Genomic DNA, 15,721 nt, shown 5'->3' with positions numbered 1-15,721 from the left:
AAATAAATCCTAGCTTCTTCTATACTGGAACAAAGACCTATATCGTCGAATTTAATGTGTTCGAATTCAAATTCAAATTTTTTGGGTTTTATTTTCAATTCACATAAAACCCGGTTCGTGGCACGCTTGATGTTTATGTGGGTGAGGAAGCTATTTGGGTCTCTAGAAGATATCTTCGTGGGTCTATTTTAGTGTTATTCTGGGTGTTTTTTGTTCGTGCTTGATGTTGTTTGGATTGACAATTCATCTGGATTTGGCAAATTGTTTGGTGATTCGATTTCAAACCTAACGGAGAGCCACAAAGTAAGCTTTCTGCATTCATAATGAGTTTAAGAATAATGGAAATTGGTTCATGAAAATTTGGGGAAGAAGAAGACATAGAGCCACGAAGTAAGCTTTATCAAAGTCGTGCTCTTCTTCATGGCTTTCCAGCCCTTAGCTTCTTCTAATATCGAAACAACACTTGCCAAGATAAAATACAGATTAATAAGAACCCTACAACAATAATTAGAGCAATCCCAGCCGGAGAGCATCCTAATAACACTATTAATACAGATAATTGTCTCGTATTCAACTTGTAATACATAAGTCTTTTAAAACTCTATTCCTTTACCTACAGAATTGTATTCATATTAGGATTAAGAATCTATACTCATTTAGGATTAGGAATCTTAGTTATCTTTTCTATAAATATAGATTTGTACACAACAGTTCAATGATCACTTCATTCAATCAATAAAATCATCCTTCAATCACTTTACATGGTATCAGACTAATATCGATCCTAACACTCCCCAATCAACTTTTTTTGGAGAGTTGACTCAATCAATCATGGCTTCCTTTTCATAAGAGGTCTTTCAATTTTCAATTCCTTTAGAGAGTTGTCTTCAAATCATCATTCTTGGCATCCTTAAAGATGTCAAAGTCAATCGACATAAGAGAATAATATATAGTCTCTTCATGTTTCTCAACTTCATATGGAGATTTAGTTTTCTCCTCACTCATATCAATCAATTCAATATCAGTTCACTCAATATCACACTCCTCAATCACGAGTCTTTGTCAATGGAGTAATTTAAGCTCCAATCAAATTGTCCTTGTCTTTTTCGTTCGCATTCACAAAAGAATCCGGCATCATCAAATCAACAAACAAAAAGCTCGAGGAGAAAGCTGTCAAATCCACGATTGATTGTCATGGAGCCACTCAAGCTACAATCAAATTGTCAATGTCTTCCTCGTTCCGATTCAAGGTTCGAGCCAATCCTACAAATTCGCTACATCATGTTCCTTCTCAATCTCAACTCGCTGACTTGTTTACCAAGGCATTGGGTCAGGCTCCGTTTCACTCTTTATTCCTTTATTGTCCAATCTGAATGTTCGGCACATTCATCTTGCGGGGGGTAATACAGATAATTGTCTCCTATTCAACTTGTAATATATAAGTCTTTTAGAACTCTATTCCTTTACCTACAGAATTGTATTCATATTAGGATTAAGAATCTATACTCATATTAGGATTATGATTCTTAGTTATTTTTTCTATAAATATAGATTTGTACACAACAGTTCAATGATCACTTCATTCAATCAATAAAATCATCCTTCAATCACTTTACAACTATAACAAACCCATGGAAGGGATAGGTGTGGCGCTTGATTTTGTTGACGATCCCTCTCTCTCGACATATATAAATCGATTTCTGATTTGAAAATCCTAGATCTTTGTTTTAATAATTTAATTCACATCATAAAACGCTTTAATCAATTCTTGTTTTGATTGAACGAGTATATATTACTTTGAAGAGAGAATAAGATTTGATTTTTTTTTTGTTTTAAATTAGTAGAGTGAGGAACAGAAAAAATGGCTGATCAAAGCAGATTGGAAGGGAGCCAGCCTGTGGATTTATCCAAGCACCCATGAAAAATTTCGTATGTATGTTTATATGTATTAATTTGGGTTTGGAGAATGTCAATGAACTGGTAGTGAAGAGGTGTTTTTAATGAATTAATTAATGATGTTGGGGATTAAGTATCTTGATTGCTTATCAATTCAATTCCATTTTTAATTGGTTCGGCATGGTTTGTTCGGTTTAATCGATTTGGTTCGGTTCGATCCTTAAGCCGGGATAACAAGTCTAAATGGATTCTTTTTACAAGTCATGTGCACGTGTCACGCCATGATTGGTTAAAACTGACAGATCAACGATTTTTAACGTCTGTTAATGTAAAATGACCAAACAGTATCATATTTGCATAAATATCGGGACTAAAAAATGAACTTTATATTTCAAGGGACGAACAGTTCAAAAACGTTTCAAACAGGGACCAAACGGTTATTTTTGCCGATAAATAAATTTTGGATCCTTTTACTCAAAAGCTTATGGATGAACAAAATGTAATTCAAGCGATGACTGCATGTGTACGCACGAAATAGCTTAAGAATGGGATGAAAGTCTCATACATACCTCGAAACACTCTTAGCTAAAAGATGTTTTTATGCATCCCAATTTTCAAGTCTAAAACTGAGTAATAACATTTATGAAAGTTCGAAATGGAAAAATACAAGGAGGTATTATTCAAATACTCTTTTCGTGAGAACTCACGAAAGCATGTTATTGCAAGAAAAAGAAAATTACTGGAGATAATCATTACATCTCTGGAAACCGAAATACAGACAGTAGGAAATAGCCATCCCCGTTCTCCCATTCATGTGCAAATTGCAACATTTCCATATCAAAAAGATTAAAAATTTATTGTTCAGCAGGAGTTCTCTTCTTCGTGGTGTAGGGGTAGTACTCCTTGCCATTGTCAACCCTTGTCGTTTGACCTCCGGCATCGATCAAAGCAGACGTAACGGCAAGAGCTGCCCCAGCAGAAAGAGCAGATGAGATGCTTTTTCCTGTAAAGATGAAAGGCTTAGATAGAGGTCAAGTATTAAAGTAAGGATGCTTCTTGAGTTTCCTTTACTCTCAATGTTTTCACTTTAGAGTAGAATTTCCTCTAGAAAAACATTTTTCAAAACAACAAAATCTGAAATTTTTTCTCCTCTCTACTTTCTACTTTTGCTTATTCGGAAGAAGTTTTTTTATGAAAACGTTAAAAAAGCACAAAACAAGGCAATGCCGCCTCGAAGATTCATATGAATAGACACTATAGTATGGTATGTAGAAGAGCACAGATTGAGATAGCCTCTTTCAGAAGGAGGAGTCCAGAGGCAGCCACCTATAAATTCTAAGATAGCCACTATATAATAGTATAATACTAGTCCATCAAATGTATCTTGCCATTCAACCCTACAGTTAAGGGAAAGTATTTGGCCCTTTGAGCTAATTAATCAGATTCTAAGTCTACTAATCGTCAATATAAATAAACCATCTGCACTTCACAATGAGTCGAAAAATACACGACCTCTTCATGTTTATAACATTAACAATTTAAATGCAAAACACTATACCACTGGGAAGAAGAAATTGTCACCTTTATAACCAAGAATGGTTGAACCAGCAGCAAAAGCACCAACGGCGCCGTTAACGAAGTCCCTTTTCGTCCTATAATGCTCCACCAGTTGCTCAACACCAATGTAAACTCCTCCGATAGCGGCGAAAGTCAGTCCGTGGTTACCCATCATCTTCAGGGTCCTCAACAAACCAGGAAGTGCAACACTCCTTTCGACACGTGGCACATCATTCCATGTAGCAACGACAGTTCCCCAAATAGTTCCGGCCGCTAACCCCATTGTTGCGCCCTTGATTGTTTTCATCATTGGGGTATCGTCATCTTCCAAGTACCTGAGTTCTGCTGCATCTATGGGGTTCGTCGAGTCCATGGATTTCTTCTAGAAGGCACTGAAACAATAACAAATACATTGATCAGAATACAATTTTTTTTTCCTTCAGCATTTCTCGGATATACTCCGTATATTACAAATTCACCAACATTGATAAATAATGAGTAATACAGGAGGACACATGCCAATTCCACAGAAACCAAATTTCGATCTAAATCCATTAACAATGACCCAAGTCATTACTTGTTCTAATTATACAGCTTAAGCAAAGTAAACCCAATCATAGATTAAAAACGACAGCTGAAATCAGGTTCTAATCAAGGTTACGAACGGAAATCTACGAATAATGAGTCAGATCAAGTGATCGCTAGCTGGCCAATACAACCCTAAATTACTTAAATCGTCGATCAGACAACAGGTAAGCAAGCATCAAAGAGTGCTATTGATTAGAAAAACAGGGGAATTACCTTATTTTGATGGATAAATTTTGGTCGAAAGCGAGCGAGCTCTTGGAAATTGTCTCTGAGTCAGTTAAGCGAAGTGGATTTTGTAAATTTGTTTGGGATTTCATTTACATTCATGAGCTCTGCTCTCTCTGGTACTGAACGAGAGATAATACCCATATTGCCCTCGCTATTTTTTTTTTATTATTATTTTGTTTTACTTTTTGGGCTTACAAAATTGTTTCCATCAACCCACAAGGGCCCAATGAAACAATTAGACCCACAAGGGCTTAAAAAAATATATGGTAGAAAAAATTTTGGGCTCCAGACAGTGGTCTTTTTTGACTAGTGGTCGGGCCGGCCCGTGCAAAGTTAATTTAAATCGTAAAGTCAAAAGTGGTTGGTTGATTTGATCCGAATGGCTCATTTGAATGGTAGTATTGAATTGGTGGGATGTGGACCGGTTTTAGTTAGTATTCGGGGTAGTTTTACGAAAATAATAATTCGTTTGAAAAGTAATATTGAATTGATCGGATTAACGAATCAAATCCCTTTGAGCATAGTTAGAATCGCAGGTTTTGGGCATGGGATTCAAGTTTAGTTCATCGATATATCGGCCGATAACAAATACTTCAATGGAGGGAAAGAAGTGGACCAATGGGTCAAAAAGCCCGAAACATAGGGGACTCAAAAAGCCCAATGTAAGGCTCCTTTCACTGTCTGCTTGACTCGACTCATTTGAGTCATCAGCTACTCTGATTTACACCCGACTCGACAGAAAAGTAACAGAAAAAGGATTTTTCCGGGAATAGAAAATGCCTACGCCGGAGGACATTCGTCAGCTTCCCATCGACATAACCTTTGCTCGTCTTGGAGGTAATAAAGATCGGTAATAGCCGGCATCTCTTTCCCATTTCTGATTTCCACGTTTCACAGTTTTAGCTATTACTCGATTTTAATTTCGATTGATAATATAATGATTGGTGATCGCAGAATGGTTGGTTGATCGTAAGAGAATACCCTCTGATTGGAGGAAACGAGTGGCTGCGATTCGAGCCAAAATATCCAAAGAATTCTCGTCTCTCCCCAAAGATATCGATCCTTATTTTCAGACGCTAGACCCTGAAGGTGTTTGATTTCTACTTGTGGAGTTGGTTTTTAATAAATAGATAATTTAAATGACCGATATTGTTTACATCTGATTTATAACTTGTTTCTGGAAATTGTATTTTAGGTATTGGGTACTTAGAGGCAAAAAAGATTTATGATATTTTGCTGAAAACAACTCCGGAATCAAGGAACATATTCGGCCGGCTATCCGGTGCTTCGGTAAGGCAATTGATTCTCTCTTTGTTCATATAGTAGTGTATGCATGTAGCTGAGATGGTTATCGCTGTTGATTAATGCATTCAAATCATTTTAGGGTGCTTGGGAGGCAATTATCCGTGCCTTTGAGAAAGATCATATATATCTTGGTGAAGCTGCACAAATCATAATTCAGAATGTCAACTATGAAATGTAAGTGTGATGAGAAATTCTTTCTAATCTCAATAAATGTAGAACAATTATAATTTGTTGGGTGTCTTGGTATATGATACATTTCTTCAAAATGCAGCCCGTATCAGAAAAAACAGGTTCAGAAGATTCAGCAACAACTGGCAGAACTTGAGCGCAAGGAAGCTGACATAAAGCGAAGTGCAGCTCTGTCAGCAACAAAATATGTCGAGGCTTGCCAAGAACTTGGATTGCAGGTTATATGCATTCTACTACTCTATCTAGTTTTCCCTTCTTACACAAGTTTTATCTTTTAATACTTTTTCTTTATTTTTACAGGGGAACAATGTGAGGCTTGAACTTTTAGAGACTGCAAATTCTCTTCCAAGCACGTTTAGCAAGATCTTAGAAGTAATAAACAGTGAGTCTGTATCAGGAGCAATGGAGTATTATTCCAATTTTGTGCGGGATGCTCACACTGAGAAAGATGTAAGGAAGAATTAATGTTTAGTTTTTCCATCATATAACTGTTTCCAAAACATATGGTTAGTTTTAACGGTGCAGTTAAAGGTTGGGCATAGTTTCTCTGCACTGATTTAACATTTAAACCTATTGCAGAAGCCACCATCAACTGTCTTATTGAACCTGAAAGACATTCGTGAAAACCCACCATCTCTGAATGTTTCCGCAGCTTCTGAGATCCTTGATTCCTCAACTGTTAAACCAAGTCTCAGTGAGGCGAATGATGGGATAGGGAATATGGAAGCAGGTACATTTGACATTGACTGGGATATAACAGTCGATAGTGCTCAGATTGATTGGGACATTGGTACGGTGGAGGAAACAGAAGACTCTGGTAATGGTTTAGGTCCATATGAAATTGTTAATGCTAGTGATATCCCCCAGAATTCTTCCAGTGAAGATACCGTTCCTCCTGAGACATCTGCGTCTGAAATTGCTTGGGATGTTAGTGTTGAAACGCCTCAAGTTGATGTGATTGATGACGTGAGTAGTGTGCCAAATGTTGACCAGAACAATCAGAATAAAAGTTCTGCTGCCTTAACTCAAAACTCTCAAATCAAGGAAGATAGAAGTCAGCTTTTGGAAACAGAGTACCGGAACAAGATTCTTGATGATCTGTACGAGGTAGGTGCTATATTTTTGCAGTCCATAATACGTCTTTGCCTTTAGTATGAAACAGTTGGGTTCTGATGGTTGATTGATGCATACATGTTTTCAGATCAAGGCGTTTTTATTCCAGCGATTGGCAGAATTGAGGAATGTCGATACTTTGTCATTGCAAAATCAAGTCCAGTCAGTTGCTCCCTTGGTTCTACAGCAGTATGCTTCTGATGCGATCGAGAAAATGCTATCTGATATTTCTCAGGCTATTTCCTTGCTTACTAATAGGAAAACACGAGACCTGATCATGATTCTTAATTCCAAAAGGTGATTTAAGATCATTTAAGTTGGGTTTGACATTAACTGTTCGATTCTTCACCGTTTATACCTTTGTTCTTTGTGTCTTAAATATGAAGCATCTTATGTAGTCATTTCTTTGTTTATTACTATTATTGTTCTAATCTTTGTGGCTTGGGTTTTCAGATTTCTAGACAGACTAACAAGTCAATTGGAGGAGAAGAAACATCATGAGGTAAAGTTGAAAGAGGGTTTGAAGGATTTGGGTGCCAAACGTATGGAGCTTCAGAATTCTCTGTCTTCTTTTTGGCCAAAACAAGTAAGATTTTTGTGTTTTTCTTTTATATAATTTTAACTTTTAATAGCATTCCTGATTTTCTTCTTCTATTCAACTGTGCTATGCACTTTTTTTATGACTCGAGGATTATTGGAATCGCTGTATTATTAACAGAATGGAATAAAATTTCATTTGCAGGAAGCAGCTCTTGCTAGAACCAGAGAATTGAAGACTCTATGTGAGAGTAGTTTATCGTTGATGTTTGATGGAAGACCTGTTCATATAATTGGAGAAATCAATGCCTTGTTAAATGCTGGCATCACCGCTGCTTAAACGCTTGGGGTAATATAGGGAGGACAACTAAACGTACCTTTCGCTTGTCTATCAAAGGCCTTTTGTCTATTTTCTCATACATCAGAAATTAGGAGTTCCATATCCTAGAATTTATACATTGGGATTGTGTTGTTATTGTAAAAGCATGTTGTTTTAACTAACATTTAGAGGTCATCATCGAAAGATTATGTATGACAATTTCCATAGCAATGTTATATTCCAGGAGTTGTGGCTGTTGGTACTTTATCGATATCTTTTCGCTTTCTATTTACTATGATGAATGCATAGTTATCACTGTATGATAGCTGTAAAAAAATGATATATCCTCTCTAACAAGTCAGTTCTGTCTCGCAGTTGCTTTGTGGATTTGATTGCATTCTTCTGAGGATTAAATTAGTCACGGTTGGCGGCGTTTGCAAACCTCGATTTCAATACTCATTTTTAGATTTCAAATTGATATTGAAGAGTAGTTGGTTTTAATATTCATGGGTGAATCTATTTTCAATGTATCGGTGTTTGATTATATATGTCGATCTCAAAGTGTGAGATTATTTCCTGGATTTGGATGTACTATTGGGGTTTAATTCTAAGGTGTACATAAATAGTTTCTTCAAAGATTTATGTGTCATCATTTCCTTCATATGTGAAAAGAGGAAGAAGGATGAATCTAACTTCTTAAGGGAAAAGAGAATTGGAAATTTTTGTGCTCCGAACAAATTTCTCCATAAAATTTGCATGTAGATAGATGGTAACAGTAAAATATTGAGCTTTGTTTAAAAGTGAAAAAAATTCAATTTTCTATTTAGTCCCTAAATGTCTTGGTTATGCATAGTTTGATCCCTATATTTGTTTAATTGGTCAATTTACTCCTAAATACGGTTCAACAAATACAGTATGTAGCCTTTTGATCATTAATAGTGCTGGAGTCGAATAACATTGCATATCGTCAAGCATCTGAATTCAAAAATCAAATCTAGAAATAGCTCAAGTATGTTTAGGTCAATTACTAATTCTAAAGCGAAAGATTGGAAATACAAATCAAACTTAGTCTCGAAAAAATCAGTTTGTGGTACTAGTTATTATTTCTATCAGGCTGGAGAGCCAATGAATCCGGTGTAGGAAGAACGGAATGACCTTTCAAATGAGTCAGCTTCAGGACCATCACTCCCCATTTGTGACAGATGTGTCAGAGATCCGACCACTTGAGACATCGGCAGCCGGAATTTCTTCTCAGCCTGTCCAAGATAAAGTACATCAATTTTCGAGATTCGATAGAATCACAAAACAAAATAAAACAAAGTAAATGTAATCAATACTTAAATCTTCAAATTAATGTCTATATAGACATTGCATGCAATCTGGCTACCGTAAGCATTCTTGCTTAACAAATTAACCCAAATAAATTAATACCCTTTTTTTAGTTGCAAAGAATGCTACATAGGGACATGAATTTTCTTGAAATACCTGAATGCAGAACAAAACGACATCTGCAAATCTCGAGAGAGTCCTGGAACAGAGTGTGCTTTTAATGACAGGATCAACCATCTGCTCTAGGCACTCAGCATCATGAAGTCTTGATGAAGCCCATTTCACCAGAGATTTCTCTTGTCTAGTCCGAGAACTGCCTCAGTTAACAAAGAGCAAAAACATTACAAGAGAACATGTAAGGTTTGAAAGTGAGTACATCATTATCCTATGTCGTCTTTACCTGTCAAAGGGTTTCCTTCCAGTTAACAGCTCCAAAAGCAAAACTCCAAAAGCATAAATGTCACTCTTTATATTGTCAGCCTCATGCTGCCCATGTTCCGGTGAAACGTAGCCAAAGGCAGTGTCTTCAGACGCAATTTCAGAAGCCTGTTACCGATTTCAATGCAATATTAGATATATGCTTCTATTGCAGTCGAGAATTGGTATTTGTGAGAGTTTTTACCTTAAGTTTGGTAAGTGGTCTCAAGACTGCAATCCCACTGTCACAGATGTGAGGAACCATTACTTCATCAAGCAGGATGTTAGAAGCTTTTATGTTTCCATGGGCTACTGGGGCCGAGAACTTAGAGTGCATATAACTTCCATTTGTTAAAAAACAACATCAGAGTTGCATTCATCAAAGTATGAAAAGAAGAAGAAGAAGTCTGATATCCATTTAGATGATGAATTAAAAGAGTACTTACTCCAAAGCACGAGCGACATCAAGTGCAATATTGAGGCGGATTTCCCATGACAGTGGCTCGAGTGAACCGTTGTGCAGAACATCATTCAGAGACAAATTTCTGATGTATTCATAAACCAGGAGATGCTGGCCATGATCCATAGAATAGCCAACAAGCGGAACAATGTTGGGGTGCCTCAATCTGGATGCAGTCCAGACCACATCTAAGAATTGTTCTTCTTCTTGGAAAGAAAGAGACGCCAAGTTGATGATCTTCACAACCATGATCTAGCAAATAGGGAAATAGTTTGGACAATGTTCAGAGTTATAAACAATTTGATGATTTATGTAATTACAAAAATGTGCAAGTTAGAAGTGTACTTGGCCATCAGGGAACTCTGCCTTGTAAACAGGACCAAAAGAACCCTCTCCAATAAGATGTTCTTCGCTGAAGCTGTTTGTAGCCAGTTGAAGCTCTGCCACAGTATAAACTTTTGCACTTACTGGAGCTTTGGATTTCCTTGATGGACCAGAGAAACTTCGCCTCGACTTTTTTTCATCTCTGGTATGCTTTTGTTCATGCCTTGCATCATGGATAATAGAATTAATAAAGGTTCCTTGGGCCTCCTCTGGTGAATTAGAGTAATCTGCTATAATTGTTTAAAAATCCAGCATAGGACTCAGATTAAATCATGAAAAATACAGACAGTGCTTTAAAAAGAAAAATGCAGCATGAGAACTAAGATTATATCATCAACATTCAAATAATGAAGATTTCGCACCTCTTGTGGTACTAATTGGAAGAGAATTTAGAATGGCATTACTATTGTCTCCATGCTGATTCTTGGCCTTTCGGGCACTGGATTGATAGTGTACTATGGCGAATATCGCTGCAACAGCAGCAACAAGAACTAATGCACCGACCAAAGAAGCAATTCCCCCAGAGCCAATCTTTCTCTTCTTGTGTTTGGCAGCTGGGATAGAGGATGGATGGCTCTCAATGGCACTTGACTGAGTTCTTGGCGGGCCACTGATATTCCGATCAATAGGCACAGTTTCTGTAGGGAAATTCCATGGTGGGTAGTCTCCTCCAGTGTGAAACTTATTTCCTCCAATCCTGTTAGGAGCCAGAACTTCAATATTGGTATGATTACAGGCAGGTAATATGAAAATGCAGCAAAAAAAATGATCCGTAGTTACCATAAATTTGCTATATACTGAAAATTATTAGGAAGAACACCGCTGAAATTATTCTCTTGGATGTTTCTGCAAGATGTCATGTGACTGTGAGTAAAGCTTGGTTAAAAATATGTCCAGGAAAGAAAGAACTATATATAGAAAATCATACAGATCATATAGGGGAAGATTAGACAAGTAGTCTACAGAGCCGGTAAATTTGTTGTTTTGCAAGAATCTGCAGGACATGAAAAGGAAAATTTCTCTAGGTCGATTCAAACGACAATGAAGAAATATGACTAGATGTAAAAAGAGGAGTCAAGGTTGATATCAACTCACAGTCTACCAAGACTTGATAGAGATAGAAAACAGCTTGGCAAATCACCCGAGAAGCTGTTAAAAGACAAGTCTCTGCAAAAATCCAACATATTTCAGTTAGGATCTTGACTTAATCATACATGATCAAGTAATATTAATCTGGAATACAAGTTGAGGTTATGCAGATGAACAAAGAAGAGAGTTTTCAGTCCAATAGATATACATACATCTCCTTTAGATTTGGTAAGCCAGAAAAAATATCACCGATGGGTCCAGACAACTCATTATGACTCAGATTTCTGCAGAATTCAATTTGGGGGCTCAATGATGTAAAAACACATAGAATATCCATTAAAAAGACGTCAAGTATAGACAAACATACAGGATTCGAATATGTTTTAAGAGAGACAATGAGTGAGGAATGCTTTGGCTCAAGTTGTTGAATGCCAAATTTCTGCAATTAGGACAAAAAACAGAAGAATCAAAATTTCTCAGGTTCAATGGCAACGCATAACATATGGAATCAATCACCACCACATGTCTAGGAATCATACATGTGAGTGGCATTCAATGGCAACGTATTTGGAATGTCACCCTGGATTCTATTGCAGCTAAGATCCCTGATCAAACAAAGCAATTAAATAAACTGATGTAACATGCTAACATTTATAAATTCTGTGACATGAAAAAACCAGTCACTTACAGATGTTTTAAGCTCTGGAAATCAGAGAGATGGTATCCGAGAGATCCAGTCAGGTTTAGTCCACGAAGTGTTCTGCAAAATGCCATGCATCGCACACAAACACAGTTAAGTTTCCGAACAATGACATGCCATGCATTGCATCAAAAACTCAGGATCTGAAATTGACAAATAATTTATTACTAACATGTATATTACAGAGGATCCAGCGCATGAAACTCCTTCCCAAGACTCGCCGCACGGATCGACACCAGCATCTAATCTCCATCCTTTTAGCTCTACCGGTTTGTTCAATGCTTTATACAGTTCTTTAAGAGCCGAGACTGCAAAAGTGATAAAAAAAAAAAAGTAGTCGCACTAGCATTCAAGACAATAGTTCAACGTAAAAGTAATAATCAATAAATCCAGCAAAATCAATTAATTTCAATGAGCACGAACTGATTGGCTAATGAGAAAAATTGAACTACACGAGAACAAAAGGATTCATGAGAAAATTGGAGCTATTGACGATTCTTATTAGCTTCTTTCTATTTCAAATAAAAAAAAACAGAGTAAATGCGTAATAATCATATGTTACTCATGCGTAGAAGAAGAACATTTGTGCGAAAGCGAACGCAAATAAAAAATCAAGATCGTTAACTTACCGTCTAAAGGATCGGTGAGAGCTACAGACTCAGAAGCAATCATTAGAACGAAGAAACTGACGGTGCAGCAGACGTACAACCAGCGATTTTCCATGTTCTCGGGAAGATCGTCGTCCTGAAAAAGAAAGAGCACGAACGAGAAAACAACAGTCAATTGAAGTCACGAACGTGAAAACAACAGTCAATTGAAGTCGAATCAGATGAAAATACTACTTCGAAGATGAAGGAAAGAGTAAAGTAACCTGTTTGGTGACCGATAAAGTGAAGGAAGATGAATGAAATTGGGGGAAAATCTCTGCAAATAATCGGAGACGAAAGAAATGAACACAACAAAATTGCTCGTAACTCACTGAGCTTTGTTTATGTCGATTTGCATTCTACAAACGACGTCGCACTTTGTTTATGTCAAGAGTGGGAGGAGGGAAATCAGCGTGTTTGATCATGCACTAACCAACTACAAATACCATATTATTAGCTTTGGCGGGTTCCACGTCAGCAGGATTATTGGACTTAAGAAGTCAAACCTAGACTGGAAATGGTCAACCCAATTTCGATGAATCGAAATGAAACAGTAGGCTAGATCGATTTAATCGATCAATTAGTTATAAATCAGTTTAATATACTGAAATTGATCTTTTGTGAGGAAAGATACTCCGAATCCGCTCAAATTTGGCCGAACCGAAACCAACGGAACTGGACCAAATCGATTGATGACGGTCCAAATTTTAAATCAAAATTATTTTTCTGCTTTTGTCTTTCTCCGCTTCTTCTCTCATCACAAATGACGGAATCCATGAATGGAGGAAGAGAACATGAAGATGATTACATGGGAGACCTCTCTCTGTTTCTTCCTCCTGAAGAACCATCCACAACATCAAAGCTCTCTAAATCCTCCTCCAAAAAGGTAAAATTTCTCTTACAATTTTATTTAGTTTTCGATGCAGCAAACCCTAAAACTTACTTATGATTACTGATATTAGAGACTTCGAAACACATGATTTCGGAAAAGTAATTTTAAGAATGCTAGCTAGTTCTATAAATTGTTCTGGTGTTCTGGGAGCTTAGAAGGGTTGATTATGCTGTTTTCTACAGACCCCAAATGATAAAACCACAGTGGCCGAGTCCTCGAAAAAGAAATTCAAGGCGATGAATTGGCAGGAAAGGCGTAAAATTGAAAGAGAGAGGAAGCAACAAGAAGAGGATGGGAAAACCTTAGTTAGTATAGAGGCACCAATTTCACAATCTAACATTGGGTTTAAATTGTTAAAGCAAATGGGTTACACACCTGGTACAGCACTCGGAAAGGACGGATTGGGACTGGTTGAGCCAGTGGGGCTCGATATTAGACGATCTCGAGCTGGGATTGGACGAGAAGATCATGTGAAAGAGAAAATGAAAAGAGTTGAGATTGAAGCTCATCACATGAGGAGGAAGGAAGAGGATTTGATGGAAGATTTCGGGTCTCGGCAGAAGTTGCAATGGAGAAATCGGAGAATCGTTGTGAATTTCAGGAAGGCAAAGGCAGCTCTTGACCAACTAGAGAACAGGGAAATAGTGGTAGAGAAGGAGGAGGACGAGGACGGTGGAAAAGAGGAAGAGGAAGAAGAAGAAGAGATAACCGAAGAGGTATGTGTTCTTACAAAGTTAGTGTTGTTATAGTATGTATTCACTAATATATGTTAAGAGTAAGATAGCTTTGAACCGTGAACCTTCAAATTGGAACACCATGGATTGAGCTCCCTTTAGATAGAAAAATGTATACAATGCTACTGACATTATAAAGACATTACCCTTTATTGTGAGCTATGAAAATGTATACAATGCTGATAGGTGTTTTTTTTATCTCTCACCCTTCAATATAGACAAATGCTGGATAAAGGTCATAAAACAAATGCCCATCAGAAGTGTCTTCAGTTATGTATAGACCTATGGCTTGTTTCTATGTATAATACTCCGTACTATTTAAGCGTAAGTCGACCTCTAGTCCTCTACTGGAAAAATGGCCATATGGGTGTTTAATTTAAGCACTGATCTCATTGGTGTATATATCAAGTAAACTATAAATATAGCAGAGTCACATTTGTCAGTGTTGTATGCATGTCAGAAAGACAGAAACTGCTATTTTTCTCTACAGGTTATTCCTTCATAATGAGAAGATTGTTTTGTTTCGTTTTTTTGGATTGTGGAAGTTCCTAACAAAATTGCACCATGGTTTTGGAGCAGGATTTGCAGGACATATTAATGAAGCTCAGAGACGAGCATCTATATTGTCTGTTTTGTGGATTTCAGGTAAGTTGCTTCTATTCTGTGACATAACTCAATAACAACATCATAGTGGTCGGAGCATAACACTAAATTCCCTAACTAATTTCAGTACGAATCAAAGGAAGCAATTTCATCCAACTGCCCCGGATTAAATGAAGATGATCACTAGATAGAGATGACGACTGAAGACCTCTTTCTCAAGCTATGCGCCACCTCATCATATTGTTTGTTTAGTGGTGGAAAAGAATAGAGTCCAGAAGTATCGTAGATCCTCTAACGAACTGAATACTGAAGTAGTAGAATCAGATTTAAGGAATTCTAGGTCTGATATAAATGTAATCTAACAATTCAAGGTCTGATATAAATGTAATCGAACAATTCATATGAACTTCATAAAGAGGTAATAATGTGGGAAGCAATTCATACCGACATCCTTGTTTCCATATTTCAACGTCTGACTTTTCTCGAGATATTATTAATGTTGGCATTGTGTGCAAGTCATGGAAACAAGCTGCAGATTTGTTAGGTAAAGTAATTATTCCTCTGGACATCCCATGGCTGACTGTTGGCCAAACGGTTATCGGGGTAGAATTTCATCTTAGAATCATAGCGTCCATGTTCCATAGATGTGGGGAGGACTGCCTTTTAAAAAAATATTGTTTAAGTAGGAATAGATTAGTATTCTTGAATTACTATTATTATCAGAGGGTGGAAAG

At 37.1% G+C, this 15,721-nt stretch overlaps 4 protein-coding genes across 4 annotated transcripts; 2 read left to right on the top strand and 2 right to left on the bottom strand.

Annotated features, from left to right (window-relative positions):
* Nucleotides 1–2,750: 2,750 nt before the first annotated feature.
* Nucleotides 2,751–3,826, bottom strand: LOC139881067 (outer envelope pore protein 16-3, chloroplastic/mitochondrial-like). The gene is made up of 2 exons (XM_071865606.1): nt 3,478–3,826; nt 2,751–2,899 (listed from the first exon to the last, which is right to left on the bottom strand). Exons 1-2 carry the CDS (start codon nt 3,824–3,826, stop codon nt 2,751–2,753), a joined length of 498 nt encoding a protein of 165 aa, XP_071721707.1.
* Nucleotides 3,827–5,045: 1,219 nt separating this feature from the next.
* Nucleotides 5,046–7,753, top strand: LOC139881066 (CDK5RAP3 protein homolog). Its single transcript, XM_071865605.1, has 10 exons — nt 5,046–5,106; nt 5,224–5,358; nt 5,465–5,559; nt 5,654–5,748; nt 5,846–5,981; nt 6,064–6,213; nt 6,343–6,870; nt 6,965–7,173; nt 7,330–7,462; nt 7,619–7,753. Exons 1-10 carry the CDS (start codon nt 5,046–5,048, stop codon nt 7,751–7,753), a joined length of 1,677 nt encoding a protein of 558 aa, XP_071721706.1.
* A 1,088-nt stretch (nt 7,754–8,841) lies between these two features.
* On the bottom strand, nt 8,842–12,783 carry LOC139881065 (protein STRUBBELIG-RECEPTOR FAMILY 2-like). Its single transcript, XM_071865604.1, has 16 exons — nt 12,741–12,783; nt 12,284–12,419; nt 12,100–12,171; nt 11,951–12,016; nt 11,779–11,850; nt 11,624–11,695; nt 11,418–11,489; nt 11,251–11,316; nt 11,103–11,168; nt 10,697–11,019; nt 10,284–10,531; nt 9,925–10,190; nt 9,684–9,819; nt 9,462–9,607; nt 9,218–9,374; nt 8,842–8,988 (listed from the first exon to the last, which is right to left on the bottom strand). The coding sequence occupies exons 1-16, from the start codon at nt 12,781–12,783 to the stop codon at nt 8,842–8,844; spliced, it is 2,088 nt and encodes a 695-aa protein (XP_071721705.1).
* Nucleotides 12,784–13,521: 738 nt separating this feature from the next.
* Nucleotides 13,522–15,174, top strand: LOC139881063 (uncharacterized). The gene is made up of 4 exons (XM_071865601.1): nt 13,522–13,644; nt 13,833–14,366; nt 14,964–15,029; nt 15,115–15,174. Exons 1-4 carry the CDS (start codon nt 13,522–13,524, stop codon nt 15,172–15,174), a joined length of 783 nt encoding a protein of 260 aa, XP_071721702.1.
* Nucleotides 15,175–15,721: the final 547 nt, after the last annotated feature.

Source organism: Rutidosis leptorrhynchoides, unplaced genomic scaffold (assembly GCF_046630445.1).
Source record: "Rutidosis leptorrhynchoides isolate AG116_Rl617_1_P2 unplaced genomic scaffold, CSIRO_AGI_Rlap_v1 contig109, whole genome shotgun sequence".
In the NCBI taxonomy this organism is placed as follows: Eukaryota; Viridiplantae; Streptophyta; class Magnoliopsida; order Asterales; family Asteraceae; genus Rutidosis; species Rutidosis leptorrhynchoides.
Note: the sequence above shows the minus strand (reverse complement) of the source record. Positions and strands in the feature narration are given on the sequence as shown.